The 19,036-nt window shown below is 46.8% G+C and overlaps 1 protein-coding gene across 2 annotated transcripts in view; it reads right to left on the reverse strand.

The window, feature by feature from the left end:
* Positions 1-19,036, reverse strand: part of LOC138574636 (mucosa-associated lymphoid tissue lymphoma translocation protein 1-like) — a 294,117-nt gene that overhangs the window by 14,941 nt on the left and 260,140 nt on the right. For both annotated transcript variants that reach the window (XM_069649421.1, XM_069649422.1), the window contains one exon: positions 3,617-3,751. In XM_069649421.1, the coding sequence (XP_069505522.1) occupies positions 3,617-3,751 (135 nt within the window). The remainder of the gene's footprint in view (positions 1-3,616; positions 3,752-19,036) is intronic.

Raw genomic sequence — 19,036 nt, forward strand, 5'->3', positions numbered from 1 at the left:
GGTTACCCTCTGATTTCGTGCCCAGATCCCTGCCCTCCCAGCACACACCTGCACTGCCTCCTTGCAACCCCTGCACTTGGCTCTGTATCTGCAACCCTACAGTCCCATTTCAGCACTTATCAGACACCCGTTGTCTACACCTCATTCTCGCACTTACCAACCTGCTGGCTGCACTACCTGTTGTTGTTCTATCACGTGTTCATCACTTTCCACTCCCCCCTGACCCTCACACTTTCCCCTTCCAGCTTCCCTGCACTTGCACATTCTCAATGTCACTGGGCCTAGTAAGATCATTTTTTTGTCCTGCTTGTTTCCCCTCCCTTGCCTCGTCGCGCTCTGAAACACTTGTGTATGGGCACGATACAAATCAAATATCACATCATATCATCTGAATGAGTGCATTTTAGACGTGCTAATGTAACCCCCTTTGTGGGTTTGTGCAAATAAGGGGACGTTTCTGGGTATTTTAAAGTTCATCCACAATTTGCACTTGGTAAATTAGCATTTCCCTTAAGTAATGCCTACCTACCTCAAGAATACATAAAGGAACATATCAAGTTATTAATATTTTTCAGTTGAACTTTTATTTATAGCCAGTCACTGCATCTAAAGGCTGTGAACTTGTATAACCTACAATACAAATCATATCTGCTTTTTGGTTTTGGCGAATGTTTGAGGCGCTAGCCACAAAGTTGCCAAAACCATTGTTACAAAAAAAGAGAGGGACATTTGGCTATGAACTGATAGTATCTGGTTGGCATAGCAAACAGCAATGCCATGGCATGAAATGGTCAACTCACTAAAATGTATTTTTGCAAACTCCTCTGTTGTACTACCCAAAGCGGAGCTTCCTAACAAGATTTGCTCCAATCAGCAGCTTTGTAAGCAGCAGGTTGGCCAGGCTTTCCATTTCCCAGCTGCATAGTGATTTGCCGTATTGGGCTATGTTGCGTACAATTGGGCTATTTATGGGCTACTTAAGGCTGTAATATTTCTTTATTCCTCCCTAGGCTGCCTCTCTTCCACCACCCACCCACCCCATGTCCAATCTCTCTACCCCCAACCCCACTCTCTCTACCCTCACCCACCCCACTTCTACTCTCTACGCCCACCAACCCCACACCATTACATGTGCTGGTTGGGTTATGTTTGGGTTTTGGGCTACATTTGATATGTCTTCCCGAGGCTGCTTTGCTCTTCATGGTTCCTGTCTCCAACCAACTACCACCACTCAGCCACCCTACCCCATACTCTCTCCAGCCCACCCACTCAGTCTCCCCTCCCCCTACTCCCTTTACCCCACCTATCCTAACCCACTCTATCTACTCCTACCCTCCCACCATACCCCCACTCGCTCTACCCACACCCACTCACCATAGCCCCACTCGCTCAACCCCACCTACCCTACCCTCATTCTCACTATCAACACCCACACAAACTACCCACACTCTCTCTACCCCAACACACCCTACCCCACTCTCTCTATCCTCACACACCCTACCCCCCCTCTCTCTGCCCTCAGCCACCCTATCCCGACTCTCTCTACCCCACTCTCTTTACCACCATTCATCCTCCCCCACTCGCTCTACTCCCACCCACCCAAAACCCCACACTCTCTATAGCCACCCACCCTACCCCCACTCTGTATCCCCACTCTCTGTACCAGCCCCACTCTCTGTACCCCCTCCTCAACCCCAATCCACTCACCCTAACCAGACTCCCTCTACTCCACCCAACCCCTCACTCTTTCAGCATACCCCCCTGTATCTACCCGACCCAAACCCCACTCTCTCTATCCCAACCCATCCTACCCTCTCTCTCGCTCAACCCCCATTGAACCTACCCCACGGAACCACCCTAACACAACTCTCTCTATCATACCCCTACTCTCTCTACCCGCACCCTCCCTACCCACACACTCTCTACCCCCCTCTTTCTACGCCCACCTAACCCCCACTCTTCTACCCACACTCACCCAAACCCTCACTCTATTCTCACCCACACGAACCCCACTCCCTCTATCCTATCCCACTCACCCACCCTACCACCACTCTCTACCCACACCAACCCACCCTACACCCATTCTCGGAACCCCACCCACCCTACACCCACCCTATACCCACTCACCCACCCTACCCCAACACTCTCTACCTGCACCCACCCACCCTACCCCACTATCTCCACTACCCTACCCACCCACCCTTCCCCACCCAACTCTCTAAAAACCCAACTCTCTCTACCCCAACCCACAGCACCCTATCAATTCTCCCTACCATACCACCCACCCAACCAACTCTCTCTACTCCCACCCACTATACCGACTCTCTTCCCCCACCAAACCACACTACTCCCCTCTCTCTACCCCCGCTCACCCCAAGGCCTCTCTCTCGACCCCATCCGCCCGCCTGATGCCATCTCTCCCTCCACCCTCCCTAATCCCTTTCTTCCACCACCCATCCTTATTCCACTTTCTCTATTCAACCCTACCCCCTCTCTCTTTACCCCCACCATGCAGCCTACTGCCTCTCTCTCCATCCCCACAATCCTACACACTTTAATACCCCACTCTCCCTCTCGATTCCCCCACCCACCTTACCCCTTAGTCTAACCACTCTCAGCCTTCCTCTCACACTCTAGCTTTTTTCTTATCCTCTCACTATCAACCTTTTTTGCTCATATTTCCTCTTGCTCATCATCAATGGCTTCCTCCTTTGCTCTATTCCCCTTCTCATTCTATTGCACACCTGCACCCCTTATCGCATCCTCCTTTGAAACTTTGCACTCTCCTCCTTGCCCCCTGGTGCCTATAAATGCAAAATGCAAAGAATAGCAGTAAACGCCCAAACTATTGACATTGCCAATGCTTGTTTAGACTGCTGTCACTTGCCTATTTTAAAAATCTAACAAAAACCGAGGTACACGACACAGTATATTATGACCATATCGGAACTACAGCATCAAATAAACAATATTCAGTCCAGAAAAACAATGCAGCCAATGTGAACGTTGTGTCACCATGTACTCAATACCACAGGAAATAAAAGGAATCTAGGGGAGACTGGCTGAGGTCCCCAATCCAACCATCACAGACCAACCCACTGAGGCTGCATACTCCCCACAGGTGCACACTCCCCACAGCTGCACATCCATCTTAGCACGCACACACACACATCAGATTAGTACAACCAATGGAGTCACTCACCCATCAAAGCTGCATGCCTACGAGAGACACACACTCACAACTGCCAACACATCTTCACACTCATCACTGCCACTACATTTCTCTCAACCAAACATACGCAAATGCAATGACAATTTCAAATTCACCATCTCATAAAGCTAGAACCACACTAAGCAAGAGTACAAATATACTTTCCAATTTCAATAAACCTCATCACAAACCCCATGACGGAGAACCTTGGTAGGGAGGATCACCACATACCCATTACAAATTGAAATCCACATTGCAAATACTATTTCACCCTTACTAGATTACACTAACCTTTTTGACCTCACTTAACTGTGCACTTCAATACTTGAACTACCCTTCCAACAGCGACAACCTACATGTTGGGAAGTGTGGAACCTCATGGTGGGCTCCCAGGACACACATTACCTTGAGCTTCTGCAGTCCTTGGATTCTGGTGTAGAGACAGCAGCCAGGAATGCCATTGGCTTGAGCGGAGAAGACAACGCTCCCAGTCTCTTCTGGGCTTTCCTTGTTGGTGAATTTCAGATCCACTTCCAGGTCCTGGAAGCAAACACTGGTTGTCAAACACAACACTCGCTACAATATTGTTACACTACGGGGGACACCGAGAAGTGAAACAGAATAATTGCACCCTCTGCTCATTTGGGAACTGCAAGCAACTGACTGGAGGCCTGGCAAAGATCACACAGTTAGAAAGTTCACTACCTTATGGATTGCTGCAAGAAAGGCACAAACGGATTAAAAAAAAGAGAACCAACAAAGTTTAAAGCATCACTAAGATTTTACCTTATTAAAAGGTTTGGAATGTCAGCTTTCCAGTGTATTTTCTCATTGTTGAAAGACGTTTAACACATCTAGGTTAAATCGTTGTGCGGTGTGGGGAAAGTAGAACAAATGCTGTGTTAATGCATTTACTGCCACTTTCCAACACTACCGGATGTATACTTTGGTCGTGAAGTGGAGGAGAATCCTCCAGCATATGCAGGAGGTTTCCCCTCCAGTGCACTACAAAAAAGGAGGGACTCTCACAGGCAGAATCACCACCCATGATCATTCCTCCAAATTCCCCATGCGCTGGCAGAGTGGTGGAGTTAATCCAAGGATGGGGATTAACTCCACCATTGTGCCAATCTAATCAGGTAGACACAGCCCCATTTTAGGCAGCAGAATCGATAATCAAGTTTGGCGGAATTTCCTCATGAAAACTCGAAGCAAGGCCCATTGTTCCAATATGTAGATGTTTATATTTTTCAAAGAATAGGTGGAAGGGCTACTGAAGAAAGGGAGGAAAAGGAAATACGAAGAAGGATAAATAGAAGCAAAGACTGAAAAAGCAAGTAAAGCAAGGAAAGAGGGAAGGAAAATGTGAATTAAAAGGTAAAGAAAGAAAAACATTGGAAAGAAAGGGAGGAAAAACAAAGGGAAGTGAGAAAGCAGAATTGGAAATTAAAGGAAATGAATAGAAGGAAGTGAGAAAAAGGGAATGAAAATGGACGTGGGAGGAGGAAATAGTGTATGGGATTAAGTAAGGTAAAAAGGAACAATGGGATTTAGAAAGATGGAAAGAAATTGTGAAGAGAGTAAAGGAAATAATGAGGGGGAAGAATGGAGAGCAGACACAAATGGTGTCAGGAATAAACACAGGAACAAAAAAGGGAAAACACGGATTATGCAAAGGAAGGAGAAAGCAGGAAGAACAGAAGTGCAGGTCTTATTAACGTACTCTGCACAGTAGGCAGTGAAGTGCACTGCATACAAGGTACGGCTAACATCTTATTTTTTTGTTTTTTTTTGTTTTATTTGTGTATATTCAAAAGAATTTTACAAAAGAGAACTAAAGAAGTGAATTTCACGGTAACTAGCCAGGGTGGAACCCTGTGACTGTTATCATTTTCATCGTGTGTTCCAATATTTTCACGGTTGCCAGGAGCCAAGTTTTTCTGTCGCCACTGATCAGTCTATTCCACCAGGTGTCCTCGTCCCACCCACGATCGTCCACTATTAGATGTTTCAAGTATGCCTCTCTCAGGTTCTGATTTTTCGGGCATAACAGAAGCAAGTGTCTGATGGATTCGGTTTTATTTTCACATAAGCGACAAGCGCTCGTATCGGATAAACCTCTGCTCCTGCGAATTTCGTTTGTGGCCACCAAGTTCATCCTTATCCTTAGAAGAGCATTCCGTGCCCCCCTATTGGGGAATTTTTGAAGGTACTTCATTGGCTCATTGAGCTTTCGAAATGTTGGAGGCAAGTGCTGGAGTAGTTTGTCGTTTGAAGCGGACTCCTGGGTTTGAATGCAGTCAAGCTCTTTCAATTTTTTGAACACTCTAGTTTGATGTGAGGTGAGATCAGCTTCCGAGCAAACGACTGAGTTGAGTAAAGCTGAGTTTGCTTCTTTCCATGCTACCAGCATTTGCACCTTGCCAGAATTTAACTCCTTGTTTAGGAGACCAAAAATGTCCTCTCTCCCATCCATGATGCATTTTAGGTACAGCCTCAGGGAACTAATGTCAACTACTGTCTTTAGAGACACTAGGCTCAGTTCTCTCCGGATAGCAGCTATGGATGTTGATTTTGGAAGGGACAAGACCCCTTTCCAGAACACACTTTCAAGTTTTTGCCAGATTTTACTTGGAATCAGAGGCATGGCTTCGGCTCCATAAGTGATGGAAGGGGTGACTTTCTTTCTGTAAAATTCGATCACAGGGATACTAGAGACTTTACCGAATTTTATGTCAATCGCCTTACCTTGAGATGTCAACTTCTTTATTCTGATTTGAAGGCTGGCCTGCGTTGAACTTTCGTGTTTGGTGCTGTCCATCAAGACTCCAAGATATTTATATGCTGTGACTTTCTCAATCACATATTCTTCCAGATGCCATTTGAAATTTTCTCCGTTTTTTTTCTGGCCGGACTCCAGGGTCATGATTTTAGTTTTTTCTTTGTTTATTTTTAGGTTGTTCTCAGACGTGTAACGCAGGAGGTTTGATATTTGCCTCTGGAGGCCAATCTGGGTCTGGTCGAGTAGGATGAGGTCATCCGCATACAATAGGTGGCTTATTTTTGCTGTGGCCAGGGATGGTGGAAAAGTCCTTGACAGATCTTCTGAGATGCCATAATCACCAATGTAGGCTAGAAACAGTGCTTGAGGTTGGGGGCAACCTTATTTCACCCCTCGATCCGTCTGGATTTCAGATGACAAGTTGCCCAATTGTGACAATCGGACCCTGAGGGTGGTTTCTGAGTGGAGAGCCTTGATTCGTTGCCGAATCTCCTGGGGGCACCCCCAGCCTTCGAGTTTATTCCAGAGGCGCTGCCTGTCCACCAAGTCAAAGGCTTGGGAGAGGTCGACAAAGGCCACAAAGATCCTTGGTTTGCCCTCCAAGACCTTGCTTTTCAGTACGCTGATGGTAAGTATGTTTGCCGCTGTTCCCACATTTCTTTTAAAGCCCGTTTGGAACCTGTCATTGCAGGGGGCCGACTTTGACCAGGCATCAAATCTTTTCAAAAGAAGGCTCCCGTAGACTTTCCCAGTGCAGTCCAAGAGGGCTATAGGGCAGTAATTTAGTGGATCTGTGATATCGCCTTTCTTGTAAATTGGAACGATAACCGCCCTCGTCCACGATGGAGGGAGCGATTTCTGGGCGGCACACTGTGCGAAGATAGACAGGATAAGTGGAGCCCATTCGTCTGCATTTTTTTTCAAGTCTATGTTTGAGATTCCATCCGGACCCGTCGCTCTGGAGGTCTTTAGCTTTTTAATGTGATCTCTAATTTCCGCCAGGTCGTCCAATTTCAGCCAGTTTTCGTTTTTCGATTTTGAATCAGGCAAGCCTGTGGTGATTGGAGCTTGAAAGAGGGACGAGAAGTGACTGATCCATTTTGCTTCCGCCGTGGCGTTTATGGTCATGTTGTTTAGAGAAGGTGCTGAAGTTTTTAGCAGAGACCAGAAATCTTTTGCTTTGTTTCCGCAGATTGCTTTTAGCATGGATTCAGCATCCTGCTGGTACAAATTGTGGCAATGGTTTTTTGCCCAATTTTTGTAGGCCTTTATTTCTGACTTTAGTTGATCTTGATTTTGTGGAAGGGTCCCAAGCGTCCGTTTCAACCTGCGCAGTTCGCGTCTCTTTGCTACCAGTATTGCATCGAAGGAATGCCTCGGAGCAGTAAGTGATGGGGCCGACGTTTTTGATTTGGCCCTGTATTGTAGTAGAAGAGGTACGTAGTCCAAAGAATCTTTTCCGTCGGAATGTAACCCCAACGCATATTTTGCAGACAGATCTAAGACTGATTTCGTTGTCAGATTCAAGCGATTGCCTCGTGAATTTGATTCAACCCCTACCACATACGGGGCTGGTGGTTTAAAATGGGATTGCAGAGACATGGTGAGCTGGTTATGATCGCTCGCTTTGGTTTTGCGAACCTCGAAGTCTTTTACCTTTGGAAGAAGGTAGTGCGAGGCGAAAATGTAGTCAATAGTGGCGTGGTGAGCACCTTGCTCCCAAGTAGGAGGACGGTCAGCGTTGGGGAAAACTGAATCCAAATTTTCCATTTTCCTTGATGCCATCAATGCTGACCACAGGCTCCCTCTTTTTGCGGCGGGATTCGAAGAAGAAGATTTGCCCAACTTTGTGCAGTGGTCAGAGCAGTGGGCGTTCAGGTCGCCGCAAATGATGATCGAAGGGACCTGGTTGGAAGCTTGAATTTCATCTACTAGATTTTCCATCATCGCTAGGTATGACTGTTGGTTTATGGCTGCTGGGTTCCAGTAAGTGTTAATAATTGCTGTTTGAGAAAGCCCGCAATTTGGTTGATCCACCCAGTCCAGTAATACTGGCAGGATTGAAAGGTTGGATAGGAGAGTGGCCTTGATCTTCAGACCCCTCCCCTGCCGGTAGGCGATGAAAAGACCTGATGTCGGGCAGCCCACTAATCCTTTATTTGCTGGTGCCAATATGATGTCGTAGCCATCCATAGCAGGCGATTTCTCGAGCCATGTCTCTTGTAAGCAGATGATGTCAAAAGCAGCCAGGTTTGCGTCGCCCGGCATTGTTAGGTGCAAATGACCACGGGTGTTCCAGGAGCAGAGACGAAGGGGAGGTGGAGTTGGGTCGGCGGTCGAAGTGGCCGAAAGCCCTTTTGGCCGACCTGCGCATTGCTTTTTTTTCTTGAGTGTGGGAGCCTTTGGGAGCCAGGCCCACAAACTCTGAAGTCTGTCTTTTGACTGGTTGATGCTGTCTGAGGGGTCTTTATTAGCTGAACAATGGGCGGCGTTGCTCGGAACAATGGAAGTATCGGGTATAGTTGTCACCTTTGTGAATTTCGTTATAGCCGAGTAGGGCCCCCTGCAGTCAAAGATTTTCTTTAAACCCAGCGGGGCAGATTTTCGGTTTAAGGTCGCGTTGATGGAAGCTGGGGCTTCTGGTTGTGGCTTTCAGAAACTTGCTTGTGATCGGAGTGACTTTTCCTTTCACTCCTAATTTCGTTATCACGACCTTTGACGTTGCCTCTCAAATTGCACCCTCGGTTTCCTGACTGGTGAGAGTGAAGTTTCTGATTTTGATTTTCCAAAGTGAAACCAAGGAATGAAATACCAAATCCTCTTCGGCTCGAACGATTTCCTTTTTTGCACTCGTAGAGGCGAGGTAAATATAGGCTTTTGCTCGAAAGTTTGAGTGGTAAGGGTCCACTAACTGTAGGTCTGACGATTTAATCCCACGTAGAGCTGGTACGAGGCTGAACAATGCGAGTAAACCTCTTCTATTTAGGATTATATCGTCTTTGTTTTCGGGATGCTGGGCCAGCTTGATAGGAGACGCTCTTGCGTGTGGATTGGCTTTTCGGTATTGTTCAATTTGTGAAGAGAAGTGGAATTTTGGGTGTTTCCCTCTATCGTTTGTTTTTTCACCCGAGTGTTTGGTACTTTGTGACATGGAGTACCTGTTGGATGCTGAGACGCCAACCTTCTCTCCCGCTTGTTGTGTGCCGGGGATCCGCTTTGTGCGCTCTTGGTCCCCGGGGGACGCAAATGACACGACTCAAAAGCTTGGGGAACTAGGGAGCTTATGTCTGGACCCCTGGTGTAATTTCTTCCTGCATTCTTCCAGGGTGCTGAACTTTGGCGATGATTTGTCTTCTGATAAGTCTTTAGTAATTTTCAGGTCAGCCAAAGCTCATCTTATTGGGGGTGGGTGGGTTCAATCCATGCAGGCAATTAAGTAGAAGTGGACACATGCAACCATAGCTAGGGCGCCCGCTAGAGGCAGAGCAGGCAGAGGCGTTTTTCTCCTATGAGCAGTTTAGCCGTGTGTTGCACAGCATGTGACTAGTTTAAATGAAATGAATACCCATTTAAGGTGTGTGCTGGGCTCTCCCGTTGAGCCCCTTGCTTTATTTCATTTTGATTTGCTGGGAGATGGCTGCTTCTGCTTCTGCTGTGCTCAGCCTGTAGGTGGTGCTCTTCCGTGATTAGCAGACTGAGGTCCCATGACATGCCTGGCTCCTTTCATGCACAGGCAGTAGTGGTGTCCATGCACTGAAGGTCCACACGACAGGATGCAGGGCAACGGACCTCTAGAAAATACTCCTATAAAAGTCTTTCCAACTAACCCAAGGCAACGGGCTATATGTCAACTAATAGCCATGCCATCTTTGTAGATAAAGGCCTTCACGTCATGAAGATGCACACACTATCCTCTCCTCATTTCCCATAAACGTGCATCTAATACAAGCTAAATTAAAGGATGCCTTGTTAATGCCTGGTCAGAAAAATAAAATCATGCTATTATTTATGGTAACGTAATAAATGATGTTTATTTGCAGGTATAGTGCACATCCAAACACAAATAGTATCTGGTCCCTAAGACGACCAAGAGACACCAATAGAGCATGTATAATGGCAAGGCAGGTGAAGACAGCAAAGGGAAATTCTAACAGGTCGCGCTCCTCAGTATAGCCTACATGGGGGCATCTTTGGGAGGCTGTGATCTGGTGAACGGAAGTGACGTGATTTTTGTAGTTAGGCAGATTGCTCCACAAAGTAGGGGCAGCCACTAAGAACCTCTCGTCATCTCTACCAGAGTATCTGGAGGTGGGACCTTGGAGGTGGGGACCTTTAGGATCAGGTGATCAGCAGAATGAAGGTCCTGTCATAAAGGTCCGGTGTAGACATGTCCAGGCCAGGCAACACAGTTTTCATATGTGACCAAAGAGTCGGAAGCTGCCTTCTGCACTATCTGATCTGCAGCTTTTTTGATTCAGTAAGCAGAAACAAGGGCCTAAAGCGCAGAGGTGTACCCATGACGACAGTACACTGTCCACTACACTGAAAATATTGTGTTATATTAGGATGCTTTCTGTCCATTACAGCTTCAGATTTTGATCATGAATTCTCTTTGGCTGAACCTCTGAAATCTTATTCTTACCGTCTTCTAGCATCCCACCTGTCCTATCACTTCAACATCCATTCTTTTCCCCCCTACTTTACCACCTACCCCCGCCCATTTCTCTACATACACCCGAAACTTGGGCGTTCTCTGTGAATCTTCTTTTCTTTGTCTTCACACATCTCCAACATTGCCTGTCCCTGCCTTCTGCAACTCTATAAGATCTGGAAAGCCTGGCCTTTCCTCACTATTCATACCACTAAACTACATTAGTTATTAATACATTAGTTATTTCACGTCTTGACTACTGTTCCTGTCTCCTTGTTGGTGTTACTGCCTCTCATCTTACACCCCTTCGTTCTGTCTTTAACTCTGCTATTCACCCTCCCTGTGGACTTTCCCATGGTGTCTCAATTACTCCTTCTCTCCACTCCCTCTGCTGGCCCGCCTTTGATTCTCGTCTACTATTCGCTTTCTTTACATTACTTTCAAATGTCTTCATGGGCTTGCTCCATCATATGTATGCTCTCTCGTTTCTCTATATGTCCCTTCCCAGTCTCTTCTGTCTCCATCTCAGTTGCTGCTAATTATCCGTAGGCCACCTTGTGCTCAATCTCGCTTTTGCTCTTTCTCTCTCTTAGCCCCTGAACCAAATTCTTTGCCAATCCATATTAGATCTATCCCAAATTACTCTGTTTCGCCCATATCTCAAAAATCGCTTGCTGTCTAATAAGTCCTAATTTCTTCTTCCTTTTGGTTTTATTTATGTTAACGATGCATTCATTTTGCACTGATTTCTTTTGTCCAGCACTTTGGCAAACGCACCTTATAAATGAATATGTACACATCTCGGAGGCAGCAATGGCCCAATCTACTAGTAAAGGTCATGGACCTGATTCTTTACCGATGGACCTCTGAAAGTATAATGTTGAGTTTGTGGCTTTCCTTCTTACTGAGGTGTTTAATGTGATTTGGACCACTTTCTTAATTTCCCCCTGGTGGCACAACACTTTTATCATGCCCATTTAAAAAAAAAAAGGAATTAGATTTCCCCTAGATCATACCAACCTATTTCTCTTTCCTGGGTGCCTAATGAAAACGGTGTGGAAATCGTACACATTGGAGGCTTTATCAATGGATTTTGACAAATAATATCCTGGCTACAATCAGAGGTGGCCTCAAGGAATATATAGGAACTATGGAGCAAGCAATACATTTTTATCGTTAAATCAGAATAATTTCATTAGCATTTTCTTCTTTTCAGAAAGGATCAAGAAAACATTAAAATTGTCAAATTTCCCACTGATCAATTTCCGCTCCTCTAACCCTATCCCATAACATGTATCCATGGTTCACTGCTGGGTTACCACCTTCAGTATCAGAATTCCAGCATAAGGGATGACCAAAATACAAACACGCCAATGTCGTCAACACATAATGTAGCTTATCCACAGTTTCGCAGTCCCAATGCTCTCAGTCTCACTGGACACGCAGGCGGTCATTCCGACCCTGGCGGTAGGGGGTTAACGGCACTGGTAGAGCTGCCGGCGCCGTTAACCCCCTACCGCCTCAATACGAGGTCCGCGAGCTGGACCCGCCAAGGACGCCTGGTCAAACCAGGCGTCCTTGGCGGGTCCCGTGAGCAGACCAGCATACTAACAACGGGCCCGTCATTAACAGGCCCATTGTTAGCATGCTCCCCATTCCCATTGAGCCCTATGGGGGCTCGAATGGGAATGGGGATGCACAGGGTCTGGGTTCCCTGATTGGGGAAATACCGGGCCCTCCAAGGTCGGAATGGCCCGGTATTTCCCCATTCAGGGAACCCTGACCCGGTACCCAGTATGGGGGTAGCCATGCCGCTAAAAGCGGCATGGCTACCTCCATACTCGGAATGACCCCCATAGTCCCTCCTAAAACATTTGCCAAACTTCCGGAAAGCCCGCCCAATTGAAAAAATGCTAGCAACCTTTCCTTGCAGTGTTAATGTCAACATTGTGTTAAAAAAGACAGCATTGTTTACACATTAAGACATCTTTTGTAGGAACATAGTCTGACTTCCAATTAGCTTCTGCATTGAATCTTGTTCTTAGCAACATTTTGAAAACTATATAATCATTCATTGGATCTCTACCCTGCGATGCTTCTTCATAACTTCCCAAGATACACCCATGGGGGAATATGGTATTTACATCCCTAATATGTCCATAATCAATGGAATCACCTCCTACTAGTATCACTTTGGTTTAAGACAGCACCACCAGATATCTAAATGTGCCTCAGCTTCCGCTTTCTCTCCAACATGATCAGAATTACCTTCAAAGAAATATTTGGTGCTGTCTCGCATGAAGAATTAGGGTGAAATCACTGTATAGAATTGTTCTGCATACTAGACAGTCTGTACCAGACCTCTACTTTCAAATATTTATGTAGTTCTTATATCCAGTATGTAGTAAGTTATTTTCCAAAAATGTGAGGTTAGTCATTTATCTATAACTGAAATAAGGCCCATGGTGGTTGTTACAGTACATATAATTATTTCAATTACTGTGTGTTTGTGTGTTTGACCCTCCCTAGCTTTATGTTGTAGTGTCCAATGTCTTGGTTGATAGTACTAGAGGTACCCTTTTCCCAAATTAAATGTTTATTTGCACACCTCAAAAATATAATATTACCTTCAGAGAACAGACGAGATAAGAACTCGAAGAATCCCCTTTTAGACACTTCTGGTAGAGGTGACCATCAGAAATTGGAGTGAACTCACGGTTACACTGGAACAATGTGGCAGGTCCTGTGAAGGATGTGAAACCTCTCCTCTCCCCAATTCCATTGCATATCTCAATAACTGTTCCAATTGGGAGGCGTTCATACATTGCTAGTTGATAATCTCTTTTGCAGAGCAACAACATGTACCTAATTGAGCTTCCCATCACCTCAGCGTTAATATGTCTTCAGGTCTCTGTTGTGAAAGGGTTAATCCAGTCCTTAACGACTTGCACGTGTATCGCATCTTAGTAACTCAGGTGGTGCGGGCAAGCCAAACTGCTTTTCTCTCTAGATTTGTAGTGGGTGGAGTTGGAGTATCTTGCCAGACAAACGACAAACATCCTTATTCAAGGAGGTGAGAGATATGCCTGGGTATTTTATGCTTGTGGACAATCAGAGGAACAGGGGACAATTTTTCAAGCTGTTCCAGATCTCTCTGTGGCAAGGTCAAATTTAAAGCTTTACTTTTCTCCAAATTTAATTTAAATTCAGAAATCTTCTGCAACTCAATCAGCAGTAATGACACCATTAGGATAGTCACTTTAGGGTCTTCTAGAGAGAAGAGGATGTCAACTGCAATGAGGGAAATTGTGTGATGTGTGTTCACAAAAGGAAATGGCTTTTTTTGTATGTTAAGTCTAATACCAAATGCAAAGGGCTCCACTGCAAGAGACAATAAGAACAGCAGCAGTGGCTAGCCATCCCTCGTTTCTCTAAAGAAACATAACAAATAAGATTGTTGCCTGTATTTAATGCTACCTTCGCCGATGGTGAGTCATATATCACAAATACCCCTTTTACAAAATGGTCTTCCAATTCAGGTTTCTCAAACATTTTCTCCGCCTCGAGCACTACAAGAGCTGGTGTCCTATGGGTGATCTCTACCAGGTTCATAACTTTCATAAAATTATCAGAACCCTACCTCCACTTTACAATGCCTGGTTGGTCTATCTCCCCACGTTTGCAGAATGGAGTCCAAACATTGGGCTAAAATGTTCCCATAAATGTGTGCATCCACTTTAAGAATTGCTAATGTGCGATAAGAGTAACAGTTGATAGGATCTGTAAGGGTGCAGAAGTACCAGTCTGGCACAATGGTGGCATGGTAGTTGGCAAAGACTTATTAGATGAAAATTAAGGAGAACAACCCTATCTAGCCTTAATACTAAGAGGGGTTTCCCTGTCTCAACTAAAAATACTATGGAGTCTGTCCGGATGTCCAAAACAAAGAGTCCACTGTCCTGTGTTAAAAATCCTATTTACTTCCCTTAAACTTTGAACTAAATAATTGGGGGGTTTTTGAATGGTTCCACAATGAGTCTCTGGTCTGAGGGGATGTCTCTTTTCCTCAGGTTATAGTCCCATTTGTAAACAACATAACGTTCCAGGTTCACCAGATTTCTCCAAAACAGAGTTCACAAGAAATGTTCCTTTTCTATCACCGGTATCTTTACTATGATTTATTTGGCATATAAGCTTCTTCATCTCTTTGACCGGGGGATGATTCCCCTGCCCCCTCTGGTCCCAGTTTGTGGGGTTAGGGGGATCACTCCCTACCCGTAGCCTTTCTCAGGTTTCTGGTTTCTCAAGTCTATGTAGGGGAAATGTCTCCCTTCCCCAGCCTTCCTCAGGCTTCTCGAATTACACAATGCTTGATGGGGAATGTCTCCCTTGCCCTGACCTTTCTCTGGCTTTGTGTTAGTTCATAATGTTGTCAGGGGGAAAAGTTTTGTCCCGTGGTTTCCTTCACCTTTCGTTATGCACAGCCCACCTGGCTTATCACTCTGCCAGGTACTGTGACTATGAATAAGTACTGAGGATCTTTCTTCTTTTTTAATGGGTGCAGGTCCCAGACTTGCTTCCTTTGTGTGGCACTCCTTCAGGATAGACTTAGTTCACTCTCCTGCCAAGTAGTAACATGGTGCCCAAGAGGTATGCAAATGTCTCTGCATCTTGTTTAAAGTCCCAGACCCTATGTCTTTGGCTTTCTTGTGTGTGTGGGTCCCAAAGTCGCCTTGCTTGTGTGGCTTTCCCTTCTGAAAGACTCGGCTCACTCTCCTCTCAAGTACTATCAAGCGACTCAAGTTAAGCCATGGCTCTACCCCTTAGTTGGGGTCCAAGAACCTGTATTCTTGACTTGTTCACCCCTTTTGGACTCTACACCACCTTCTCAGGGACCCAACGCCTTCCCAGCGATGTGCATATCTTCTGTCTTGGTCTGTGACCATCCTAGGTCTGCGTTCAGCTGTGGGACTTCCCTGACCATCGTGGTTTCTCTCTGGGCTGTGGCAGCTCTGCAGTTGTATGTTTCCTTCAGGTGGCGTGGGTCTCCTTTCTCGTGCTGAGCCACTGCAAGGAACACCTGGAGCTTCTCTTGCTGGGACTGTCGAGTGGTTCTCACTCGCTGGACCGGCCCCACAATTTCCCACTCCCCTCTCAGCGTTCCGGTCTGCTTTCTTCTCTCCTGGCCAGTGCTCGCTCTCAGGGCTCCTCCAGGGAGGCTCAGACATTTTGCAGTCTTTCTTTCCTTTTTATATGTTCAAAGTGTCCACATTGAATGGAGCGCATACCTTGATTCCGCGGTCTGCTCCTTATTCCTGTGGAGATCTTCTTCATCCCATTGCTGTAAGGATTACTCCCCACTGAGTTAGGTGAGCTCACCTTCATCTCAGTATGTCTCTTGAGAATGGGATCCACTACTTTATGTATTATACATACAGATTTTCGGAAGTGCAGAGATGGGCGTAAAGTAAGTTTATAAGGGAGGTACGGGTAGAGAGTGGAAATACTGTGTTCTCCCATAATAGTTGTCACTGGTCCCATAGAGGGTATCCCTCTCGATGATGCAGCCTCCCCTCCATGGCCTGATTGCCCCATATACAAATGGGAGGTGTAAGGGGTTAATAAGTTATTGAATAAACTGTTCATAAAACAAAGTTGGTAAACAATCTGGTCCTGGTGCTTTATTAATTTATCCCCTTTAATTGCTAATAGAAGTTCTTGCTTAGAAATCCTCTCTCCCACTAAGAATCCATCAGCCTCTGAAAGGGTCAGTAAAGAACTGCCCTAGAGAAAGTTAGAGAAAGTTCAAGCTATCCTCTTCTTGTACCTCTCCCGCAGTGCATAGTGCAGTGTGAAACAGTCTCACTTCCAAAGCCTTATCCATCTCTCTACGGGTGAGAGTATCATCGCGGCACTTTAGGGTGATTTGTCTTGATTCTTTTTTTTAAAACTCTTTTTTATTAGGCAGCGTGGCAGCGGAACAACAGGCGAGCAGCGCCCAGCAGGTACAACTTGACATTACATATCATGATACAGTCATGCGGAGATTACACATTAAATGATTAGAAAAGCAAAGTTTACAACGACATGTGGGGAGGGGAGGCTGACCAAAGTAATATGGGAAGTGCTCTCAGACTAGTGAGAAGAAGCAGGTGGAGGAGAAGTGACCGGAGACATGTCAAGGTCGGACAAGTAGGAGCGAAATCTAAGCCAGATGTCCCTGGGCCTGGAATGGGTAGGTTGCATGCGGGACCACATTTCCTCGGAATCAGAGGCCCAAGTAACCGCCTTTAACCATTGGGCATGTGTGGGGGGGAAGGGGCGAAGCCAGCAGAGCAGGATGGACCGAACCGCTAAAAGCATGCAGAGGCCAGTCAATTTTTTGGAGTCACGAGGGAGACCAGGGAGGTCATGGAAGAGACACAGTGCAGGAGAAGGATCAATGGGGTGATCGAGCATAGCAGATACCGTTGAGCAAACCGCTCCCCAGAACTGTGAGAGGCGGGGGCAGGACCAGATCATGTGGATGTAGTCCGCGTCATCCTGCCCGCATCGAGGGCAGGTAGATGGGTGCTCACTGGACATGCGATGCAATCTAACCGGGGTATAGTGGAACCTATACAGAACTTTTAACTGAATGAGCTTAAATCGGTAATTAAAGGACACCCGGTGCGTGCGATCGCAGATATGTGCCCAGCGGTCATCCGACATTTCCACCCCCAAGTCCCTCTCCCAAGACCCCCTGAGTTTAGAAAATTCTGGAGAGGATCTGGACTGCAGCATGGAGTATAGCCTGGAGATTTTACCTTTCATGGGTGAGGGGGAAGTGAGTTCCTCAATGGCCGGGTCATCCGGAGGTAGCGCAGGGAATGTTGGATAATTACGCTTAAGGGTCTTACGGAGGGACACGTACTGGAGCCAGACTCCCCGGTCACTCCTCAGGGGTAGGGGAAGATCAGACCACTCGATGAATATGCCCTGGTCAAACACGTCCCGCAGTAGCTCATAGCCTGCCTCGGCCCAGCGGCGAACAGAGAGCGGTGTGACCTGGGGGACCCCCGGGAGGAAGTTCCAGAGGGGGAGGTTGCCGTGGAAGGCGCGGGCCACTCCAAGCAGCTTCCATGTCTTGGCTAATGCAAGGGATGTACAGGCGACCGGACTCTGTGAGTCCAGTACCTGGGGAGCGGGTTGCACAACCAGAGAGCGGATATCGCGATCAGAGACTGCAAGTTTCTCGAGTCGGACATGGGGGGGGGGGGGTCAGCTGTATTAAACCAATGGGAGACATATTGGATCTGGGATACTAGCCAATATTTGTGAAAGTCAGGGGCGCCAAAGCCCCCCCTGGCCATGGGGGCGGATAGGGTCTCATATTTAAGGCGGACCGCTCCCGAGTGCCAAAGAAAGGAGTTAATTGTACGAGTCAGGACACGAAAAAAATCTGCACCTGGCCACAAGGGTACGTTGGCAAACTTATAAAGCAGCTGAGGTAACACCACCATTTTCAATAAGCCCATTCTGCCCGCAAGAGAAATCGGGAGCTTGTCCCAAGCTAGGACCTTGGCGGACAGAAGTGTAAGGTATTTCCGGAAGTTCTCTTCGAGGGTTAGTGCCTGTTGGCGCGTTACTGCTATCCCTAGGTACGTGAATGTGGATTGAGCCCATGCGAATCCCAGAGTATCAGAGGGGGGGGAAGTGCATTCCGTGAGTGGGAAAAGGGTGGATTTCGAGCAATTTACCCTAAGGCCCGAGACCCGGCCAAAATAAATGATGTCCTCCAGCACCGGGGGCAAGTTGAGGGATGGAGAGCGAATGAACAACAACGCGTCATCCGCATATAGGGAAACTATGTCCGCTCTCCCGGCAGTACGGAGGCCTCTGTGGGCATGGCGATGGCGAAGCATGTCCGCGAAGGGCTCCATGGCAATTGCAAAGACCAAGGGAGAGAATGGGCACCCCTGCCTTGTCCCCCTGGCAATCCCGAAAAGTAGGAGAGCAATGGTCACCTGTGCGGACCCTAGCCACGGGAGACGAGTAAAGTAGCTTGACCCAAGAGAGAAAGGCGGGCCCAAACTTACAGCTCTCGAGAACCCGCCAAAGGAACTGCCATGAGACCGAATCGAAGGCCTTTTGCATGTCCAGCGTAGCCGCCACGGCATGAGTCTCTGGGCTAATCCTGTCAATTATATTAAATATGCGTCTTAAGTTCAGGGAGGTGGACCTCCCCGGGACAAAGCCCGCTTGATCGGGATGGATGATGGCCGGAAGAATGGGAGCCAGCCTGAGAGCCAGGGCCTTTGCGTATATTTTGGCGTCGCAGTTTATAAGGGAAAGCGGGCGATACGATCCACAATGCGAGGGAGGTTTGCCAGCCTTTAGTAATACTGTGATC

This window comes from Ambystoma mexicanum, chromosome 1p (assembly GCF_040938575.1).
Source record: "Ambystoma mexicanum isolate Mex_15411 chromosome 1p, UKY_AmexF1_1, whole genome shotgun sequence".
Lineage (NCBI taxonomy): Eukaryota > Metazoa > Chordata > Amphibia > Caudata > Ambystomatidae > Ambystoma > Ambystoma mexicanum.